The 25,394-nt window shown below is 35.5% G+C and overlaps 2 protein-coding genes across 2 annotated transcripts in view; both read right to left on the bottom strand.

Annotated features, from left to right (window-relative positions):
* The window catches only part of LOC149786133 (protein CIMAP1D-like), a 92,036-nt gene extending 88,845 nt beyond the window's left edge, over positions 1 to 3,191 (bottom strand). Inside the window, exon 1 of the mRNA XM_089976468.1 lies at positions 2,749 to 3,191. Within this exon, the coding sequence (XP_089832594.1) occupies positions 2,749 to 2,806 (58 nt within the window). The 5' untranslated portion in view covers positions 2,807 to 3,191. The remainder of the gene's footprint in view (positions 1 to 2,748) is intronic.
* A 2,699-nt stretch (positions 3,192 to 5,890) lies between these two features.
* Positions 5,891 to 22,068, bottom strand: LOC149786132 (uncharacterized). The gene is made up of 5 exons (XM_089976466.1): positions 21,889 to 22,068; positions 16,829 to 17,130; positions 15,765 to 16,110; positions 8,593 to 8,894; positions 5,891 to 7,748 (listed from the first exon to the last, which is right to left on the bottom strand). Exons 2-5 carry the CDS (start codon positions 17,115 to 17,117, stop codon positions 7,423 to 7,425), a joined length of 1,263 nt encoding a protein of 420 aa, XP_089832592.1. The 5' UTR covers positions 17,118 to 17,130; positions 21,889 to 22,068; the 3' UTR covers positions 5,891 to 7,422.
* Between the last annotated feature and the right edge of the window lie 3,326 nt (positions 22,069 to 25,394).

The raw sequence follows: 25,394 nt of genomic DNA, 5'->3' as shown, positions 1-25,394 counted from the left end.
TCAAGAAATAGCGGTGCACAATGCTAGCACTTGGTCTATTTTAAAAGAAAACAAAGCAAAGTAATGAATGAGTGGAATCACACTGTTAATTTTTTAAGAGAGACGCATATTTACTCTAAATAATCAAATTTGTATTATCTGCAATTTTGATCTCTCTTCTGCATAACCCAGAAGTACCTCTCGCGGTTTCTTCGACATTATAGCGGAAAATGCAATGGAAAGAGTACTGGCCTTGTTGACATAGCAACGGAAAGTGCAAGGAAGAGATTGCTGGTCTTGTTGACATAGCAACCGAAAGTGCAAGGAAGAGATCGCTGGATATGTTTACAGAGAATTAAGGAGGTTTACATTTCAAAATAATGGCATGAGAAGTGTGAAGTTTGATGATAACGTTATGAAAAAGATGTAAAGACAGAAAGGTACATTTAAATGTATGAATAACACACACATTCACATACACGCACACAAACACACACGCACACACAAACACACACACACTTGTATACATACACTCAAACCCTAGATAGAAAGGGTTTGTAATGGAACAAGATAAACCTGCTTATCTTTAACTTACGGTCAAACAGTGAATCAGTTGGAAATCTAATTTCAACTCATTGCAGGTACTGTGTGCCGTATGATAATATCGTTTTAAAGTGAATTGCTCTTATCTACATATTCTCAATAGCATGAGAAATGCATGCAGAATGGAAAAATACTGTTTTACTACAATCTCTAAAAAAAAGCAGTACAAATATAATGTAATAAATCTGGAGTATGCGTAATTGGTTATAGCGCCCAGTTTTAAGGAATTCTTATATTTTTGTGATTACTTGTCTGATTATTGGAATTCGGTGCAATGAAAATATTCGTTAGCCCGAATAATTAGCCAATTACTAGGCGCAAACGTCACGGAGTGATGTGTTAGTGAGTTACCATGATGTCATAGTTCACAGTAGTGAATTCAGGTCAACACCGAACGACTGTCCTTAGTCCCTATTAAAATCTAGTGGTGTACATTGGTGGTGTGACTGCAGTGGCCGTTTTTACGGTAGAAAATTGGTAAATTACACAAAGGAATCAATAAGAAGGGACTCGGCAGCAGGGCCGGCGCTACCATATAGGCAAACTAGGCAGCCGCCTAGGGCGCTGATTTCAGGGAGCGCATATTTAATTTTTTAAAATTGTTTATTAATTTTGAAATTGATATTTCCGTGGGGGTGGGGGGAGCACCAGAATCTAACTTTGCCTAGGGCGCGAGATAGTCTGGCCGGGTCTGGGGCCTGCCCTGCTCGGCAGATACCGTTTATGTCGCCATTGTGGCAAATGTGATGCAGTTGTACTGGCGAAATGTGCATGGAAACCATGGATTGACTGGCCTAAGGTAGCTTAGTTAAAATAGTTTCCAGTGTTAGGGGATAGTTGTATGGTTTCTGCGGCGTGAACTGCTGGTGGTACGGAAACCTAACGAAGAGAAACCATGCAGATGTGCGGACGATATATATTTGGCAGGTTGTGAGATCTGTGGTCTTGGATTGATTAGAGTAAAATTTGTGTATAGAACGGACACGTCGGGCTTTCTAATTTGCAACTGAAGTTGTATGGAAGTCCTTGGAAATTTGGGGCAAACTTGTGACTTCTAGCGGGAATCGCGCCAGGGTTTGACACCGCTAGGTCAAGTAAAGACCCCTGGCTTGTAACAATACGATAGTAATGCAAAATATAGCAGAACCTAATAATGTCATGGCTGACAGATACTGTCGTGTCCTGAGTTTTACACTGAGATCAGCGTCACACACTTTTGCACAAAGAGGACAATGCAAGCTATGATACATATGTGTAAGGTATGATACATATGTGTAAGCTATGATACATATGTGTAAGCTAATTTTTAACTGAAGGGCTTTTGATAAATCTCTCAACATACTTTTGTATCCAAGTTAAATTACTTTTGTATTTCATAATGTTGTAATTATTCCGTTCAAAGCGAAACATTATTTGCATGCTTTTCCCTAAAGAGAATTCAGAATTGTGTGTTTTCTCTGGATCTTGTAGGAAAAAAGGAATCATACAGTTAACATGAAAACGACAGCTATTACATACACCTTTAATTAATTCTAAGAAGGGCAATTAATATTGACTTCAGTGTGTGTGTGATTTGGATTTTTAACGTAGCTTTAACAATTTTTCAGTCATATCGCTACGATGTCTGCAATGTGGCAGTTTATAGTGATGTCTAGCACTGGGGCATCATGCCGCAGACATGTAGCATGATGTCCCACCCAGTCACATTATCCTGACACCGGGCCGACCAGTCCTAACACTAACCTCTTAATGCTGAGCGCCAAGCGAGGCAGCTGTTAGTACCATTTTTGTAAGTCTTTGGTACGACTCGGCCGGGGATCGAACCCACGACCTCCCGCATCCGAGGCCGACGCTTTAACCACTAGGCCACCGGAACGAATATTTACTTCAACTAAGCTATAAACTTACATTCGTCATAAAAACGTGACATAAAATCTCAGAGACAACATGAACAATACAAGTAGAATTGATATATATAAGCAGAATTTATATATATATATATATATATATATATATATATATATATATATATATATATATATATATATATATATATATATATATATATATATAAGTAGAATTGATATATGCAAGTCTACACGTTACACGCAGATAACCCAAGGAAATACAATTTTTTTTTATCGGCAAGTGAAAAAATGAACTTACTGACGTTCCCAAATCCAAGCTGCCTTCTGGAATCTTGGCTACTTCGTCTACTACCCATATTTAGAATACTGGCTAAACTGTCCCAGAAGATCGTGCCACTTTCAGTTGTAAGAGTTTTTGGAAAAAGTAAATTAAGTCCGCACAACGCTCGTGGAATCACATTTGAATCAATATATCCAACGAAAGTATGAAGTCGACATTATACCTGTCTATTCTCTGGCAATTTTAGTTGAGAAAATTCTTCCTAGGACAACATGGACCATGGCATTTTACTTTGAGAACTTAGTGAGATAACTATATGACCCACATGCCCATTGTTCAAGATAATCATTACAAACCTAACCCCCTGCGTTGTGTGGAAAGATAGTAAATCTAATTTCAGCCAATTATATCAAAACATAAACAACAAAACAACTATCGAGAATATTTGGTTCTTTTGAAAGTGAAGTTTTAAAGGGCATATACATTTATGTTTTGTTACGGGGGAGCAATCACACAAAAAAATTACAAAATTAACATTTAAATTTAATTTGATTATCTTTAATGAATATGATTGCTAGTGACGAATACAATTATCGATAACGTATTCATACATTGTAATTAGTAAGGCAGGTGGCCAGAAATCAATGCAATTGTCACCAAAATGGACGTTGATCCCTGTTACATTCATCACATACCCTAATTGACAGTTGAAATCGGAAAAGAGCATCAACATGCAAGTATCTTACCCCATTATTTGATTCTAGCACAACTATGGCACACGCTATCTTGAAAGTTCAATATTCAAGGAAATTTCGATCTGCTTAAATCGTGTCCCCGGCTGTACCTATACACTAACAAGTATGGTATCTTTCTGTGTTACTAAGACGTAGTCCATAGATATGCATGTCAGCAGGCACATGCGTGAAATAGGAATATTTAAATGAGGCCAAATTTCCTAAGATCCTTAGATTGAGATGAAGACATGACCTTCATTCATCAGTTAATTGTCAATTAAGAATAGAGATCTGTGTGACAAAGATTGCATGCTCATCACAAAGAAATCCTATTAATATGGGGATCCTAAGTCTTCTTTTGATATTCGTCACTTAGAATTGGATCGGTATCCAAAAATGAGCTTCAACAGCATAAGAGGCACATGCGTAAAATATGAACACTAATTCAAATAAGCTAATTTTCCACTATGGCCTACATTAAGTGATACCATTATAACGAATGGGACGAGGCAGGCACATTCTCTAATGGTATGTGAGAAAACTGAAATTGGTGGAAATTATACAAGGAAAAATGATAACAACCAGATCTGGATCCGGATGGAAGGTTTGTTGGAGGAAGAGAGATCGGTGTATACTATCACGGTTATGGTTTCCATGTTAGACAATTGAGCTAATCTCTTCGGTGTATATACGTATCCTATTTTCAACTGCACCCAAAGCTCATAGTATCAGCTTGGGTCGGCAAATGTACTTGAGCAATGTACTTTACTCCAATTGCCTTGGTGCTAAATAATGAACATATGATGCTTTACAGTAAAACACCAAAATCAACAACAATCGCATTCAAAGCCAGCTTATTCGTGGATGTTTATTCCACACTGTTTGTGGACATGCTGTAACCGAGATTTGTTTTGTGGTGTTATTAAAAACGGTTATGAAATTGCTTTGTCATCAGAATAATTTAGATCTTGGACATTATTCGATTTCATTCTTTTGAGTGCCACCTAGTTTATTTTCATCGGTATGGCTTCTCTCACGTTATGTTGCGTGTTTGTGTGCCACTGAATATCACACTTTTTCCATCAGCTCAACAAATCATGTATTTTTATTTCTTGACTGACTGCAATCCTGGTGTCCTCTTGCGGTTTCATACCATAGTTCTAATCTTCGAATGTGATGAAGAATACTATAAAATATAGCCGGACACACATATCATCATTGCTTAAATGTACGGTTCTTTTCTATACATAGTTCCTAGTATTTAAGAAGACTAATATTTTTTTTTAAAAAACTAGACCAACAAAAAAAACCTCTTACATGTTTACATTTTAAAATCTGATGCAACTTCAAACTATTACGAAATCCAAATCTTCAGTCAGGATTCCTTGTTGAACATTCCTTCATTCACAATTTAAAAAAGTATATATCCATTTAAATCAGATTCTATATTCTTGAAAAGAAATATTTTCAGATGAAACTTGTGCCCAGTTTGAAAACCCCAATCGTATTTGAATTTTTGTGTACATAGAGGTTAGATAAATTTATTAGTCAAGGAAAAGGACCCACGTTAATAAAATATTGGTGTTGATGTTCCCCACTTGATCATGATTAAAGCTATAGACCGTCAAGAACCTGGGACTTAATTCTGGTTTGGATGAGTATTGTAACACGAAAATGGGGCTTATATGGATCCTAGTTTGTCTTCTGTTTCAAGCGAATGCCAATCTTTAGAGCAGATTTTAGCCCAGAACTATTTCAGCATTTGCGTTTACCGTACTATCTCAGGTTCAGATGACCAAACCCATTAAGTTCAGTGGCATCTGAGTATTTGCTGTAGTGTACCATACTTTTTTGTTAATATCAGATCATCGAAGAAAAAGCGAGAATACGCTTAGAATTTTGATATCAAGATAACACAATAATTTATTATATTAAGGGTTAATTTTAGCCATGAAATGTGACGGCAAATTTACCTAACCTGTATAGATTCCGTGTCATGTCTTATTATAGAATCAAGTACAGACGAAAATATTTGTCCTGAACAAATCTCGCTATTAAAGTGGTGGTAAAAGTTTCGGGAAACGATTTTTAAGGAAGATATCTCAATTTGCAATAATCTTATTTAGTTTCTAAAACTTAAGTATAATTCATCCATGAATTAAGCAATTACTCTATTTACTGGATTTACCGTAACTAAAGAAACTGATGCATTTATTGAAAGTTGAGTATGGCAACAACATTAGAGTGTCACGAACCAGAGGTTGCACATTCAGTCAAACAAGGACATATTTGTTTTTCCTAAAATAAAAGAGAGACCTTTTGATCTCCAGTCACTGTTACGACTCTATGGTCTAAAACTACGTAACAAAAAGAAGCACAACTAACAAGTTTGGTATAATTGACAATAGGAATTTATTTACCTAAAATACTAAGTGAACAAATTAAAAATAACTTAGAATGAAATCCTAAAATCCCAATGTTCTATTACTTCCAAAAGTTTTGAATCATCCGAATGAATTCCAGAGGTATTCCGTATGATAGTAAACTGATTTGTCAGATTAAATCGATATGATACAATCCAAAAATGTATTTAAATGAATTCGCCGTAATTCCAACACATCTATAAATATAAAATAGTCTTTAAATAAATGTTAATGCACAATAATTCCAACGAATTATTAAATAAATACATTCATCGCAATGAATAAATCAAAATTTATAGTACTACTAAGAATGCCTAAATCCACTTAGTGATTCTATCATAAATAGCTAATGCGTAATTACTAAAATAAAAGACGGTTCAATGACTATTCTTAAATGCACATCGAACCTGTAAAAAAGGGTCACGTGGGTTACTCCACTCACATCATGTGATGTTGCTTGAATTATAGCACATCTCAACCTTGAAACTTATGAATGGATATACACATTTGATACATGACTCGTCTTACAGTACAAATCCATTCATAGGATACCTTCATTAAAATGTCATTAACAAATGACCCTTACAAAACTATTATTTCCAAAATAATGAACATGATATAGTTAAACATAACATCACAAACGCCAACACACGGACTTATTTTGGGTTACAAAACTTAAATCTACTCCGGGGATCATCATTAAACCGTTGGTAGGAAATCTATTCTTTCCTGCGTTTATTTTTATGGTCATAATGTACCAGTAGTAGATTATCGCCTTCTTTGTCTAGTCACGGTTTGACAATTATTTGTTTTATAATCTGGAAAAAGAACAGACATGTATTTAAAAGTAACTTCAACCAGTATAATTGGACTCACTTTTTTGTGGCGTAGCTTACACGTATAAATGTCGATTCAATATAATTAGATTCAACTCGTCACGAAATAGAAAATTGTGATTTTGAATCTTCACTTGACTGGAACTAGAGTTGAAGTAGTTCATTGCTTAATTCTAAACAATGTTCTTCGGTTGTGGAATCTGTAACGTTCTTTGTGCATTAGTGTACTGAAGAATTTGAAAAAGTTTACACACTTAGTTTAATTCTAGTGTTCTCTCGATCCTAGGATGATGTTGAATTAATGTTATTTTTTCAATAAAACGTGTTTCAATGAAATGAAATGGTTCGAAGAAAATTTGTATATAAAAGTAAGCATCATATTCACGTATGTTAGCACCACCACCACCCATTTCCCCGATCCACATCGTCTCAGTCCGCCGAAAAAAGATCATGAAACAATCACAACTGTTTGCAGCTAGATGATTAGAATAACGACCTGGTAAAGCTTAATCTGCACGAGCTTCTGAGGGCTTTGCTCCCTCGAATTCCGACCCACAACTGCTTAATTGTAACGCCCCTCCCTCCCACACGATATTTCTGGATCTGTCACTGATATTAGTCTATTTCTTCTTGCTGTTAGCTTTGCTTACCGAGAAACTAAAATCTACATTTTCAGGTAGTATGTTTGAATTTTAAGCATTACATCACCGCTCTTTCTACCCCATGAAGTCTGTTATAAAATATCCTGTTTCGAAGTTTTGTCGATATCTTTTGGAACATGGGTACGTTCATATACCCTTTAACGTTGAAATTAGTAAATTTTTCCACACAGATCTCCAACAAATCTTCAAGACAGTATTCTTCTGCTAAACAGCATATTTCACAGTATCTGAGTATCGTTAAATTAGTATCAAATTCGTCAGGTACTGACAACAGCTCCGTTAACAGACAATTTTTGCATTCCTCCAGAAGACGTTGTACCTGGTATTCGTGTGCTAAAGGCAACACCCCATGTATATTGGCATCTGAAAGAGAATGTAAGTATCATGCTATTAAAATTTAAGAATTGACTTGCACCAAGAAAACTTCGCAGATCTGAAACCTTTTAAATGACCTGATTCGTTTCAATGGACGCAGTTATTTAATAATCAACATTAGCTTTGCCAGTTAAATACAGGTTAAACGAGTTACATTTCAGAACCAATTTTGAAAGGTAAAGAAGTTTGAACAGCTCTCGTTGATTTGTGTAATTCTCGTTATTGTGCTAAGCTCTATTATATACTTATGAAGTAACCAAATATCAATGTGACAAATTAAAACATCTGCTAATGTAGACGAGAAAGCGAGTGATTATATCCACGATACAAACTATGAACCTTTCATTATTATTATCTAAACATGACGTCTATACCTTTCATTATTATTATCTAAACATGGCGTCTATACCTTTCATTATTATTATCTAAACATGGCGTCTATACCTTTCATTATTATCATCTAAACATGGCGTCTATACCTCTCATTATTATTATCTAAACATGGCGTCTATACCTTTCATTATTATTATCTAAACATGGCGTCTATACCTTTCAAACGCAGCATTTTAAAACAATTAAATACTAAGGATACACAACATGATGCACAATAAACGAATCGTAATCGCTTTAGTTTTAATGGAGACCAATATCTAAGAATAAGAATTATGAGTAAAAAATTATGATAAAACAACAATAATAAATATAACTAAAATAACTGCTGTAACAAGTTGCAAAAGTTTCAGAAAGGTTGATTTCTTTTCTAGTTGATTTACTTCATTATTTGTGTGGTTTCATTTTTTTAAGTTGTGTACGATTGTAGCGCATAACTCACAGTTAACCATCTGGAGTACCCCTGGATTTGCACACTGAAGGAATGTCAGAACATCCTCATATTTCTTGCCAGGAAGAGGTAACACATCGACACCCTTCTCCTTGAAGTCGGATTCGAACATCAGACGAAAAACAGGCGATATCGTTGCTAAAAATGACTTGGAGACATATAATGGTTTACCCTCTACGTCCAGTTGAATGTCAGTCCATGAAGACTTTCTCAAAAAATCGAACTCTTGAATATCTCCACCCGTACTGCCATCCTGTTTAGACTGCTCGGGCAATGACATGGCTTCTTTGTCTCTATAATAAAAAGATCTTCAGAATATCTTAAATATGTTTCATATATTGTATTGAGAATGGAAATTGAACGTCAGTAACAATACAACTGAAATAGAAGGTATATTTGGGTCAAACAATTGAATACTTATAAGTTACTGTGAGTATATGGGAAAATATGAACGTGTTTTTCCAACCTTTACAGCATGGTGTTAAGAGTGCAGTGTAACTCGGAAAAATAGCGAATTCATTACCTTGCCATTTATTCTCAATTTGCTTTCATACATAAGGTTGAATAATAAAAATAACATTACAAAAAATAAAGTTGTTGAATTTCTTTTATATTCCAGAAATAGTTTACCAATATTTATGTTCAGAACTGCATTTCAGAAATATGGTGTTTTATATTCTGGCTAAAAATGAAGGAATCACTCAGCAAGATAGAAAGCTAAATTTTATCCGCCAAAAGAATTAGAGTTTTGTTACTAACACTGGATTTACAAATGAAACGTTTTGATTAATATTGCTTTACCAATATTGTTACTCATTATATATGTTGTATGAGTCTCACAAAGAAACGATTTTGATGGAGCTCATACTTAAGGCGCTTGCCATATTGTCACAAGTCTAGAGAACTGTCATTAGCAGTCGAGGCTTGCCTCTCTGCGCCAAATAACCATTTCGTACCTTATGGGTGCTTGCCTCTAACTAAAATGTACCACCTCATTAAACCTATCGACGAGCTGTTGCTTATCTTATGGGTGCATGCCTCTAATTAAAATGTACCACACCATTAAACCTATCAGCTAGTTAAACAAAATAGCAAACAGACTTTTTGCCATTTCTTCTCTTTTCATTTTTTCACTAGCTGTCAAGATCCACAGATCAGATTTATTTAACTACGAGCGGATAAGACAATTTATTTAACTGCGAGCACATAAGACAATTTATTCCCCTATTAACAATTACACAAGTCGATTTTCTGGCAACTGTAGCTGAGAAAATTCTGACGAGGACAGCATGTGCCATGACATTTTATTTTGAGTACTTAGTAAGATGACTGTATGACCCACATGATTATTCTCAAAGATAATCGTTAAATACCCAACCATCTGCTTTGTGAGTAAAGTTTGCAAAAGAAAAATTCAGCCAATTATATTTCAAGTTAAACAACATACAATTACCTAGAATATCTCGCTCATTTGAAAGTGACGTTTTACAGGGTAGATATATTTCTCTTTTCCTACGGGATGCATATATTATAAAAATATTGAATCTTTGAGTGTCTTTAATAAAGGGGATTGCGGGTGATGATTAAAGTTATCAGTAACGTATTCATACAACAATACATATTGAGGCAGGTGGCCTGAAATCAATTCAGTTGACACCACATTGGACGATTACCCCTGATTGCCCAGACTGACCGTTGAAATCGAAAACGATCATCAACATAACAAGTATTTCACTCGAACATTTTTAAGGCAAGTATATCTATGGCACACGCTATCTTGAAAGTTCAACATTCAAGGAAATTTGGATCAGCTTAAATTGTGTCCTGGCTCTACATATACACTAACAGGTACGGTATATTTCTGTGTTACAAAGAAGCGGGAGGTCGTGGGTTCGATCCCCGGCCGAGCCATACCAAAGAGTTACAAAAATGGTACTAACAGCTACCTCGCTAGGCGCTCAGCATTAAGAGGTTAGTGTTAGGACTGGTCGGCCTGGTGTCAGGATAATGTGACTGGGTGGGACATCATGCTAAATGTCTGCGGCATGATGCCCCAGTGCTAGACATCACTATAAACTGCCACACTGTAGACATCGTAACGATATGACTGAAAAATTGTTAAAGCTACGTTAAAAATCATAATTACACACACACACATACACACACACACACACACACACACACACACACACACACACACACATTGTTCATCACTTAGAATTGGATCGGTATCCAAAACTGAGCTTCAACAGCATAAGAGGCACATGCGTAAAATATGAACACTAATTCAAATAAGCTAATTTTCCACTATGGCCTACATTAAGTGATACCATGTAACGAATGGGACGAGGCAGGCACATTCTCTAATAGCATGTGAGAAACTGAAATTGATGGAAATTATACAAGGAAAAATGATAACAACCAGATCTGGATCCGGATGGAAGGTTTGTTGGAGGGAGAGAGATCAATGTTTACTATCACGTGTGTGGTTTCCAGGTAAGACAATCGAGCTAATCTCTTCAGTGTTATACGTATCCTATTCTCAACTACATCCAAAGCTCATTGGATCAGCTTGTGTCGGCATCTGGGGGTGTATCCGTGGGCAAAGCACTTTACTTTAATTGCATTGGTACCAAATAACCTAATTATGATGATGTACTGGAAAGCACCAAATCAACAATCCACCCCACCCCCCCATCCAAATCTAGCATACCCGTGGCTGTCTCATCCACACTATTTTGTGGATATGCTGTTAGTGATATGTATGTTTTGCTGTAGTATTAAGTGTTGTTATCAAATTACTTTGTCATCAGAATAATTTAAATCTTAGACAGAATTCGATTTCATTCTTCGGAATGCCACATAATTTATTCTCATCTTTATGGCTTCTCTTTCTGTTGCATTTTCGTTGCATCACACTTTCTCCATAATGATATCGGCTGCTATCCTTGTGTCTCTAGCGGGTTTCATTCCACAGCTATAATCTCTATAAAATATAACCTGTAACTTTACTCAGTGACGAATACGTGATACCTTGTTCCATATATAGTTTGTAGTAACAAGACCGATCAATGCTTTACTAAGGTCATTAAGGGACAATACCTGGTTCCATTTTAAAATATGATGACACTTCAAACTATTATGAAATCAAAACCTTGAGTTAAGAATATTGCTGAAAATTATAGCATCTATTTAAACCAGGTTCTAGAAAAAGATCATTTTATCATGAAACTTGTGCACAGCTTGAAAACCCTCGAATTGTATTTAGCACTTCGAGTACATACAGATTAGAGAAATTTATTTGTCAAGAAATATGACCCAAATTAAGAAAATATTGATGTTGTCGCTCCCTACTTGTTCATAATTAGTTCATTTATCAAACCTTATTGGTCGCCTTAGATTAAAAAACCTCACAACAAGTCGATACTTTCGGAAAAAGAGGATAGAAAATGAAAGGCCATGAGGACTTGCCGATGAATCTTACAAGCAAAATAAAACTGGAAAAGGGGAATGTGGAAATACTGAAGAATTCGCGATACAGGATCACGACGAAACTGTATTTAAAGACTTGGAAGAAGCAGCGGAATTATACGTGATGGTATTCAAAATGAACATTACGTTACTGAAAGAAAAAGTTTTAATGACAATGCTTTTTGACTGGACAATAGATCAGTGTTACATTTCTTGCGTTTGGAAAGTAGTATTAATTGTGCCCATATTTAAAGGTGGAGGGAAATCTAAAACTGACCATGATAATTACAGAGCTATTACCCTCCTGTCTATTTATTCAAACTATTTGAAAATGCTTATTCGACAGACCGATTAGATGGTGTAATTGCGCTGTAAATAGCGTCCATAATACATAACAACAGGGGTTTCAAAAGAGACTGAGTAATTATAACAGCATTCTTCAATTTACATGAAACAGTATTTTCCACTTTAGAACTAGAATCAAGAGTGTTTGATGCTTTCTTAGATATTCTAAATAAATCACGCTGGACTTTTCCTACAACTCAGAAAACTGGGATTTCAGGGAAAGATTGTACATGTAATAAATTAATCCTACCCAAACATACAACGCATTGTCCTGATGAATGAATCAAAACCCATACCTTTCCCAACAGAACGGGGCATCCGGCCTGGAGGCGATTTATCAATATTCTTATACCTCGTTTACATTATTAACCTTTTACAAGAATCACAGGATTCAAGATTATGCCTACCTGTTGGGTCCACTCCACTCTGGACATCCAACAACTAATGATATAACCATTGCAAACACACCAATCCATTTGCAAAAGATGATTGATATATGTACAGATACTCTGAAATGGAACTTCACCGTTAATGTTAATAAAAACTGTGTGTATTAGCTTTAGCCAGAATAGACAAACAACATGGGAGAAGTTTTAATGGAAAATTGGCTATGCATAATTTAAATGAAGTCTAGCATATTGGAATTCCTTTGTGTTCCAATATGAAATATTTAACAGAATTAAACCGAGGTTTTACTAAAAGACAGAAATTTTTTATTCTCTCGTAAGGATTGGAAAAAATTAAGCTAGAGTCAATCCAATTGCCTACTTCACTTTTTATAAAACAAGTGTGACCCATTAACTGTGTGAAGTCTGGTCTAATATCAAACACAACGAGACTTAAGAAAGCTTAAATAGCAGCATAATTGCACCTAATTTCTGCAAGGATTTTCTAAACTCACGGAGTCAGGAATGAGCGAAACTTTACTGGGGATAAAGAGAAATGCATCGACAAATAATAAATGGAAACTAAACTTATTTTGGCGTATTATGCCATCTTCTAGAAAACGTATCATCTAAATGAATATTTTTAAAATTTAGATTATAACTATATGTTTCTAGAAAAGATCTTTGTAGAAAAGATGTTACAGAACTGAAAGGTGTTATGCCGGCGATATGTAGCTTTCGCACAAATATATTTATAAATTTATGACCAAATACTTCTAGGAAAATACAAGGAAACAACTTTAAAACATGCTACTTATGTGCATGAAAACGAGCGCATTACAAACTTGTGCCATACTGACATGTCCTATAAAAGATTTAAAAACCTTCATACTTCTTAAAACCCTCAATTTTATGCAAACTCCAAAAAACAGTAAGATACTTGCAGTTAATTACTTCCCTTGCAAACGTTCTGATCATGCTCCAGTTAATACCATACAAGTTTGTAAACATTGTAGTTATTATTACACAAAGGTAATAATCCATTCATTTATTTTTTGTCAAAGCATGACGACGCAGAGAAATATTTTGAATCCAAGAAATTTTCCAATCCTTCAGTGTTACCTGTATCTGTAATGCATGGATTTTTTTCTTAGTAATAGGATCGATTTTCAAATTATGAAGATTTGGAATACATGTGATTGTACAAATCATCATGATAGTCGTGTCTTTTTGCACATTATTTATGGCATATGTTGTACAAAATTAACGACGTGCACAATAATTAAGTATTAGAGGGTTGCGCACGAGTGCTCTCATATGAGAATCTTTAAAAGAAAGCAGTGCTTCTAAAGACTCCTCTCTCGTACAACTCTTTAATTCTATATCCTGATTGATGAAATAAAGATTACTGATGGTGTAATACCAAGTGCAAATGACCTGACACTTTAGTTCCATTGGTATCCAATTAAGTTTTAATGATGTGTATCTTACTTTCCAGTTTATATCAGATCATGGAAATTACCTAAAATTATGATATCAAAATACTACAATAAACTAAAATTAACAATATATATATATATATATATATATATATATATATATATATATATATATATATATATATATATATATATATATATATATATATATATATATATATATATATATATATATGTATGTGTGTGTGTGTGTGTGTGTGTGTGTGTGTGTGTGTTGTGATCAATTTTGTCAATGAATTTTTTTATTTTTTATGGCTAGGTTTCCTGACGTTTATAGATTCCGTGTCATTGTCTTATAATCGAATCAAGTAAAGGGGGAAATATTTGTTCTGAACAAATGTTGTCGTAAAAGTAGTGATTGTGGAATGATTGAAAAACGGTCCTTGAGGAAGATATCTCATTTGGTCATATTCTAATTTATGTTCTTAAATTTAAATATAATTCAAAAATTAAGCTAGCATTGAGTTTACAGTAAATGAAGAGTAAACGAAGAAAGAAACAGACGGATGTATCGAAAGTTGAGTGTTATTTGTGAATAACAACAAAAATTGTGCTACTAATTAGAGGTTGCACTGTCAGTCCATCAAGATATATCATCGTAAGTTAATTCAAAAAAAAGAAATATACATTTCAACGCGAACAGCTGAAACTAAAATGACACAAAGAAGACTTTGATCTATAGTCACAAAAGCTAACACACGGACTTATTTTTGGGTTATATTTGGGTGTCAGCTTGTTGCGTTGCAGTATAGAACAGAACACATACATACCGTTAAAAGTAGCTTCAGCCGGAATAATTGGACTCATTCTTGTTTATAGTTAGATTTAACTCGTCATTAAATAGAAAATTGTGCTCTTGAATCTTCACTTCACTGGAATTACGGTAGAAGTAGTTCACTGCTTAAGTCTAAATAATGTTATACGGTTGTGGAATCTACGATTTTCGTTCAAATCAAATACACAGATACGTTAGTGTACTGAAGAATTTGAAAAAGATCACCTTCACAGTTTATTCGTAAAGTCCTCTCGATCCAATAAAGATTTTGTTGCGTTACTTTGCAATAAAATTTCTTTAAATAGAATGATATCGTTCGATGAAAATGTTTATGTAAAATTATATTTCATATTCACTTGTGGATCCGGCACGTCCTGCTCCCCCACCCCTTCGAAAAAATATTATCTCGAAACAATAACAACGTTTTGTAGAGCATGTTTTCCTTGCAGTTAGGTGGTTAATAATTGTGCCCTGATAACACCTAAAATGTTGTAGCTTCAGAAGGCTTCGAAAACTTGAATTTCGTCCCACATACCCATAGCTTACCCTATTACGCTTCTCCCTCACACACGATATTTTTGGATCCGCCGCTAATATTAGTCTATCATGTATCCCATGCCTCATATTTTTAACTTCGCTCACCCTGCGCTATATTTTCAGACAGTAGGTTTGAATTTCAGGCATTACCTTATCTTTTCTTCTATCTTAACAAGTCTGCTACAGAAAATCTTGTTCCGAAGTTCTGTCGATATCTTCTGGAACATTGGTACGTTTTTGTACCAGTTTGCGTTCATATTGGTAAATCTTGTGACACAAATCTTCAACAAATCCTCCAGATCGTACTTTTCTGCTAAAACGCATATGTCACAGTATCTGATCACTATTAAAGTAGTATCCACGTCACGACAGTTATTGTTAAATGTATCGACCGGTACTGACGACAGCTCCTTCTTCAGGCACTTTTTGCATTCCTCCAGAAGACCTTGTACCTGGTATTCGTGTGCTAAAGGCAACACCCCATGTATATTGGCATCTGGAGTAGAATTTAATTATCATGCTAATAAAATCTAAAATTTAATTTGCTCCAAGAAGAATTCGCATATCTGAAACCTTCTTAATGAGCTGATTCCTTTCAACGGATTCCATTATTTAACAATCAACATTAGCTTTGCCGATCATGTAAAGGTTAAACAAATAACATTTCAGAACCAGTCTTGAAATGTGAAAAAGTCTGAACAGCTCTCGTTGATTTTTACAACTCTCGTCGTTTTGCTCAGCTCTGTTATATACATATGAAATAGCCAAATAACAATATGACAACTTAAAACACGTATGGAAATGAAAGAACTTAACATAATTTGTCACTCGGCTAATGTAATTGAGAAGGTGAGTAATAACTTTCATGATAAGAACTTTGAATTTGTTGTTATTATTATTTAAACATGGCGTCTATGCCTTTAAAGCTCAGTATTTTATAAATTCGAACAATTAAATAATAACGATACAGAACATGAAGCACAACAAACCAATCTAAATTAATTTAGTTTTAATGGAAACCAATAACTATGACTTTTCCGGTTACAATATAAAAATTGTGATAGAACAACCATAACAAATAAATCAAAAAGACCACTTTCAAAATACGTAAAGTTTCAAAAAAAATAATTTCTTTTCTAGTTAATTTATTTCATTATTTGTGTGGTTTCATTTTACACTTTTTAAGTTGTGTACGATTGTATCGCATAACTCACAGTTAACCATCTGGAGTACCCCTGGATTTGCACACTGAAGGAATGTCAGAACATCCTCATATTTCTTGCCAGGAAGAGGTAACACATCGACACCCTTCTCCTTGAAGTCGGATTCGAACATCAGACGAAAAACAGGCGATATCGTTGCTAAAAATGACTTGGAGACATATAATGGTTTACCCTCTACGTCCAGTTGAATGTCAGTCCATGAAGACTTTCTCAAAAAATCGAACTCTTGAATATCTCCACCCGTACTGCCATCCTGTTTAGACTGCTCAGGCAATGACATGGCTTCTGTGCCTCTATAATAAAAAGATCTTCAGAAAATATTAAATGCTTGTCACGTATTGTGTTGAGAACAAAAAGTGTACGTCACTTTTAATAAAACCAGTATAGAAGTTATATTTGGTTTAAGAAAATTCAATACATAGTCGTATTTATATGGTGACGCTTCTACTAAAATAGTTGACCAATATAATTAAATTTAGAACTGCGTTTATGACATGCGGTTTTCTTCCATCTGGTTGCATTCATTCCACAAAAAGATTTAAAAATGTGTTGCCAATAATGTTACATGGATGCGAGATCTGGGAATACAGTGCTAATGCATTGATATAATGTGTATATAATAACTTCTTACGTAAGATAATATTATTATTATTATGAGCTTTACATTACTCATTATATATATTTTGTGGGTCTTACAAAGACACGATCTTGTTAGAATCCATGTTGAGGAAGCCTGACATGGGTTCATCAGCCATAAAAACTTTGTTATTGGAAGTCGGGCTTTGCTGCTCTGCGCTGTTGCGTACTTAATGGGTGGGCATATCTAAATAAAATATACCACCGCAATAAAACCATTAATCAACTGGGTAAGCTCTGTAGCAAGCAACCTTCTTTGCCATTTCTTTTTTTAATGTTTACACTTGCTTCCTCGACAAAAGTATGTTTCACTTTCAGCGTATACTGTAATCACTCTAACACCGGCTCCATATTTCAGGCATGATTTAAATTTTACGCCTTGCTTTTACTTGGGCATGAAAATACTTAATACGCAAGAGTTACTGAAAATGCCTCTTCTTCCAAGTTTCAGCCACTCAGCCTTCCTCCAAGCTTCAGCCATTCGCAGGTTTTACTTCGCATTTCGTATTATATCATCATCATATCATCATCATCATCATTATCAACAACAACATCACCATCAATTCCGTAAACCTAGAAGTCGTTGGGGCACCACAGATGACTTCACAAGCAATTCTCTCCATCTATCTCTGTTCTCTACTGCCCTTTGGGAATCTCCAAACCGCATTCCCATCCACTCTTTAATGTTGTCTTCCCAACTCTTTTTGTTTGCCTCCTAATATGTACCCTCTCACTGTGCATTGTAAGATTGGTTTTGCCGGTACAGATGATGTTGAAACTAGTCTGTACCACTTTAGTTTTGCCTTTTTTCACAGAGCTCAAGAACTCCTCATAGAGTCCGGTGGCTCATTGGATCCTGTTGTGGACCTCTTTGTTGGTTACATGGTCAATGTATATGCCCAAGATCTTGCCATATCATCTCATTTCGAAGGTTTGAGTCCTACTTTGTAGATCTGATGTGAGTGTCCATGTTTCACAAGCATACAAAAAGTGTATATGACAATAGAGCGTATAAGTTTTATTTTGAAAACCAAGATAAATGTTGGTGTCCTTTCATATTCTTCTTAATCTTGTTGTTGCTGCTGTTGTCTGGGCATTCCTGCAAAGTAGTTATGGATTGAGCCCTCATCTGTGATAATTTCTCCCGAGTACTTGAGGTTTATGATTGTTTCCAGCTTCTGTCGACTGACCTTTTTATTTTCACTTCTGCCATTGGTGTTGCTTGTCATCAGTTTGGTTTTCTCAGCCGCTAATCTCCTTACCATATCTTGTGGAGATTGTGTCAAGGCACTCAACCAAGTCAGTCAGTTCTATTTTATCTCCTCCCAAGCCATCAATATCGTCTGCGAAGCGAATGTTGGTGATTGTTCTTCTCCGATTCTGACAGTGGCCTAGTGGTCTTGTAGGACACACGGTACTAATTATACGGAAGAACTGTGAACCAGTCTAGAAATAATAGAGTATTTATGGGTTTGGTGGTCCATAATTGGTTAATAATGAAAATTAAAATGCTAGTAAAAATATCTTTTGAGAGCTTATCCTATATGCAATTTTAAAACCAATATAGACAAAATTTTATTGATGCAATTTTAGTATTTTTACAAGCTTGACTTAGGAGTACTCAATCATGAAAGTAGAATCTGATTGATTTGGTGCAGAATCAATAACGTGTGTTTCATACAATTGTAGATAAACAAAATGCTGCGGCTCATATGGTGTTCTCCACACATAAGCTTGCACCAAGGTTAGTTGTGCATGGAGAATTTTATGTCTCATCATCAGTACCCAGAAATTTTAAGTTATTGAATTTTGAATATGATAGTGCTTCCATATGTTTACTACTGGAGTTGAATTAATACCGTGAGTCCTGTAAGACCAACGGACAAATGAATCTGAGACTGAATATTTGTTTTGTGGTGCTCCTTACTGTTTGGAAGCCTGCCTGCTCTGCAGCAAATATTTTCTAAGCTTGAGGATTTAGTCTGCTGATAATTATCTTCAGCATGACTTTACTTGGGTGGCTGATCAGACTAATGATTATGTGGTTTTGTCATGTAGGTTTCCTTTCTTGGGGAGAAAGATGACCAAAGATTATGTTCATGTGGTGGGGCATTCTCTTGTTTGTCATATCTTGTTGCAGAGTGTTGCTAAGACTGTGACTATCTTTTCTTCTGCTGCTTGAATGAGCTCTGCTGGTATGTTGTCAACGCCAGCTGACTTTCCAGTCTTTAACGACCTCACGGCAGCCTCTACTTCCTCGTAAAGAATGGGGATGTCATCAGTTTTTTTTCTGCCTGCGGACAGTTTGTTACTGTTGGATCTCCTTGAGTCGTATGATTGTACAATTCTGAGCAGTATTCTATCCATCACTTGAGGATCTCTTGACACACCAGACGAAGACATCTAGCAATTCTTCCATACCGGAACCGCTCCGGTGGTCTAGTGGTTAGAGCGTCCGCCTTCGGATGCGGGAGGTCGTGGGTTCGATCCCCGGCCGAGTCATACCAGAGACTTACAAAAAATGGTACTAACAGCTGCCTCGCTTGGCGTTCAGCATTAAGAGGTTAGTGTTAGGACTGGTCGGCCTGGAGTCAGGATAATATGACTGGGTGGGACATCATGCTACATGTCTGCGGCATGATGCCCCAGTGCTAGACATCACTATAAACTGCCACATTGCAGACATCGTAGCGATATGACTGAAAAATTGTTAAAGCTGCGTTGAAAATCAAATCACATCACATCACATCCATACCGGATCTGTCCCTACCATGGTCAGCAATGACCGCGCTTTCCGCTGCACACCAGGACGGAGGTGACAAGTATATTACTGTTTCTACATGACTGTTTCTACTGTAGAAATAGTCATGTAAAGTTGTACAAACACAACGGTTTTTGTTTTATTTGTTTGTCTTGTATTTACTTTTGAAAATGACTCATTAAGAGCCGAAAGCGCTCAGTCCAGTTAGATACTAGTTGTGAACTGTTCGTGGTCAGTTTATTGCATTTATCTTAATCAATCCTTGACACACGCAATCCCTTGCTGCATCCAATGCACTTGAAAGGACTGTTATTCACCATATGATTTGTATTCTTTATATATGTATAATAATACAAATCATATCGTGAATAACATCCCTTTCAAGTGCATATATATATATATATATATATATATATATATATATATATATATATATATATATATATATATATATATATATATATATATATATATTGTTGTTGTTGTTGTAGGGTTTAACGCCATTTTTCAGCACACGATAAGCTATACATCGCGGCCAGTATTAATGGTGGAGGAAGAATATATATATATATATATATATATATATATATATATATATATATATATATATATATATATATATATATATATATATATATATATATATATATATATATATATATATATATATATATTTAGTTATAAAGTTATATAGTAACCGTAAGTCCTGGTTCATTGTTACCTTGTTTTTCTTAGGAAATAAATTATTAGTTAAAGTTTGCAAAGATTGTTGTCTTGTTACTGTTTTAAAGAGCCTATATATATATATAACAGCCTACGTGTTGGTATATATATACATACATACATATATATATATATATATATATATATATATATATATATATATATATATATATATATATATATATATATATATATATCTTGCACGAAATTAAAACATTCTTTATTAACAGCTAACGTATGTCCTCTTTTTCAAGCAAATACAGTTATTACATGTTTGTCAATGTGTGCAAAATAATGGTATATACCTAATGCTAATGCCTCGGTTGTATTGGTCGAACTTTAGTGCGAGTTTGGACGTGATTTTATTTAGCAGTAATGGAATTTTCGACAACCAGTGCTTGTTATCGGCAAAAGCTGAATGCACATGGGGATATTACAATGATATACGTCCAAGAAAAATACTAAAACAACGAAAGTAATGTAAAGTTTTAAATTTAGACTAAATTATATATATATATATATATATATATATATATATATATATATATATATATATATATATATATATATATATATATATATATATATATATATTACAGTATGACTACTCTTTTCATTTCACCTACTCGTACTCCCTACATATCCAACCCTCGCCCTGTTTATCTGTCACATCATTAAAAAAAGTCATACACATAACTATTATTGTTGTATCATGACATACAAAATTCCCGGTGATGGTATGATTAAATTGCATTTCGATCTTCAGGTGAATTATGAAATGTGTATAAGGTACTACATGTACTTTTGTGTATTGCACAACATGTTGTGAATCACCAACGTAAAATGGGAGAGGGACAGAAACTAAGCACACTTACTATTGTTTGACTTTTCCTCGAGAAGAAAGAAAGAAGGGAGAAAGCCAGACACTTACCAAATGCTTAAAATCTGGATATCTTGGTTGGAGCTTGTTTTTGTAGTAGCATGCACAGTAGGCCGTAAGTTAGTATGGACTGTATGTATGTCAGTCGATAGTGTTTTAATATCACACGGCTGGATAGTATAGAATGAAATATAATCGATACAGTTTGTCCTTCATGAAGGGCAGCGTGTCTTGGCACGTCCTCATAAATAGAACATATCCGGTGTATGTTCTAAGTCAGAAAACGAAAACAGACCAGAACGTAATAGAAAAACAAGCAAAAACTCGGAAGCTTTAACATACTGAGGTCAGAAATGTAACATATTATATTTCTACATTCATCTGCGAAAGACCGAATATTTTCAAATTCCAGCTTTCGGGCTTACAAATTATCATTTATAATTAGGATAAAGTTGCTTGGTTTTAATAATGTATCAATAGTTTTACTGCAAAACATTTTTTGGAGTGTATTGGTGTAACTATTCCTATAAAACCACGGTAAATGTAATATCTAGATTGTAATAAAATATGGACATACGTTTCAAAACAGAAAAAGTTGCTCATTTAAAAGTATTTTGAACTGGAACAAAATGGTAATTTGGACTTGAATCCGTGTTTTGTATTGTCCACAAGTATATCAAATCCTTGTGCTTCATAGGCGATGTCTACATTATATTTCCTTGGTTGCATTGCAACTCCACCCTAAATTGTTTTTTTCTTCCCCTCTCATTATTCCCAGTAGCATTCTATACTAGGCATTGTCCCCCACCCCCACCCATTATTCCCATTCTATACTAGGCATTGAATTTTTTTTCTCCTCTGTTTCCAGACACTCAACGTCATCTCCAAAACCTTTTGATCTAGTTACCTCTATGGACGGTGGATAATGAAAACAACTTGACGAAAGAAATCATGATGAAAACAAAAAGAAATACGTATGTATGTATGTATGTATGTATGTATATACATACATACATACATACATACGTATGTATGTATGTGTGTGTGTGTGTGTGTGTGTGTGTGTGTGTGTGTTTTGGATTTTTAACGTAGCTTTAACAATTTTTCAGTCATATCGCTACGATGTCTGCAATGTGGCAGTTTATAGTGATGTCTAGCACTGGGGCATCATGCCGCAGACATGTAGCATGATGTCCCACCCAGTCACATTATCCTGACACCGGGCCGACCAGTGCTAACACTAGCCTCTTAATGCTGAGCGCCAAGCGAGGCAGATGTAAGTACCATTTTTGTAAGTCTTTGGTATGACTCAGCCGGGGATCGAACCCACGCGGACGCTCTAACCACTAGGCCACCGGAGCGGTTCATGTATGTATGTATGTATGTATGTATGAGATGTATGTATGACTGGCTGACTTTATTTCCTCTTCAACAGATACTACAACTTATACTGCATTTTGATTACTATCCAAAACACCTATTTTTATATGCCGTCTAGCACACTGATAGTTTAGATGAGGATGACTTTGGCTTTGTATAATTTTCTATCGCCTCCTCTATAATGTTTCCTGGCAGTAGTAGCATCTACCGTGGTCTTCTTCTCTATCATTACCAGTGTATGATGATTTCGGAAAGAAACAGAAGGACGTGTTGGAGAGTATTTTGCATAAAGAAGAATAACAAGTTCTAGTCCAAGAACAAGAAAAGCTAACGTTAGCACAAGAAGAGAAAAAGAAAACTTTGAACTGTAAAAAGAAAAAGGGTTGTACCAACACAAGGGTTGGTCTGTTACAAGGCATTTTGTTGGGGTTAAACCTCCTTAAAGAAATGCGTCAGACTTCTTCAACAGAGCCCAAGAAGAAAAATATATTTTCACGATCAAAGACTTTTTACACGTTTTATGACCACATCGACGTTAACCACCAGCACTGAGACGCCATCAGTAGCAACATCAGTTACCACTACCACTACCACAGCAGCAAGAGTTGGACTTGGTTATGGAAAAGGATTAAGACAGTTAACGCTGATGTTATCAAGCTCATAAGTTTCTTAGTTAATCAAAACACGCCAGAGTTCCATTTCAAAGCCACCCATATATATCTAAAAAGATTTACTATTCAATGATTTCTAAATTAAATAAAACTTAAAACATCTAACTGTTATCCTTCTTTTCCTCAACATTCGTCTCAAAGTGGGTCCATACAGTAAGGTTTTCTTCAGACAGCTTTTTCCCTCAACATCGAATTTTCTTTTCCGAAAGCTGAGACGGTGATTCTGCTAATGGTCAATGATGATTTGACATACAGTAGATAAGCCGGATTAAAAAGCACCATCTACAAGAGTGTTGATGCTTCCACAGTTGCCAACATCGTACACATCTTGATCGCTGTTACAAACCAGTGAATCAGTGGTCCACGGCACGAGTATTTATAACCTAAGACATGATCGAAACGGATTTATATGTTTCACCGATCCAAAAACGTGTTTCAAAATTCAGCCGGGAGTCTCTGTTCTAATGACAAGAGAGCGGATGCGTGACGTCACTTTCAGTATATAGGTGCTACAGCGTTCGTACGCAGTTAACCATCGCTTTGATTTAGTATGGATGAAACTATGAAGACAATGTATTGGGTACGCCTGCCATGGACACGAGGAGTGATGATATCGTAGTTACGGATGCAGCTGTAATCCTTCCAATAGAGGATAAGTTTAATTTGGATTTAGCTGCTTTTCTGTTGTCTTAATTTTCGCCTGCGCCAGTAGTAGCACCACATTGACCACCTTCTCCGTTGTTACTTTAGGTGAAGGATTTTAGAATGAGTCAGAAGGACGAATGGTGTTTTTGTTACAACGACAGGAAGAAGCAGAACAAGTATTTGTTATTCAACATGAACGTCAATAAGGGGAAAGAATAAAATGAAGATAAAAACGTTGAAAGTCGAAGGAGGACAGAGGCATGACGGTGAAAACAAACGACACAGTGGCAGACTTAATGTACCTAAGTCTTCTTTAACTCGACTCAAGAGAAGTATGGCTTCACGTGACAAGCATTCCAACCTTTCCATCACTACACCTACTTTAACAACCATGAAGAAGCCAACATCAGCGACAACTGCTGCTACCACCACCAAAGCAACAACTGCACGAAGAGAAGTAGGAATCGGTCGTGGAAAGGGTTTGAGACAGCGAAAGCTCAGACGGTCAAGTCCATGAGTTTGTCACAAAAACGCCCAACGACCATTTCTCAGGACCCACCCTGAAGAACTCTCCTCCTCGTCGTCCTTTTGCTTAGTTCTCTTGTTTGTTCTCTAGGACACTCTAATGACAAATTTCTTTTCGTTTGAGACTCTCAATACATCACAACAATTTGAAGTCACACGTCTTGATGCAGTTCACCGACAGAATTAACACCTTCCAAAGTCATCGATACAATTCAACACGTCCAGCAATCCATGTCCAATGGAAAAGCTACACTTCACATGATCCACGTTTCCTCTCAAAAAGATAGCGAACGAAGAAACGTGTTATAGGTGAACGACATACGTAGTACCAAATGC

Source organism: Sinohyriopsis cumingii, chromosome 12 (genome assembly GCF_028554795.1).
Source record: "Sinohyriopsis cumingii isolate HCF-2022 chromosome 12, ASM2855479v2, whole genome shotgun sequence".
In the NCBI taxonomy this organism is placed as follows: domain Eukaryota; kingdom Metazoa; phylum Mollusca; class Bivalvia; order Unionida; family Unionidae; genus Sinohyriopsis; species Sinohyriopsis cumingii.
Note: the sequence above shows the minus strand (reverse complement) of the source record. Positions and strands in the feature narration are given on the sequence as shown.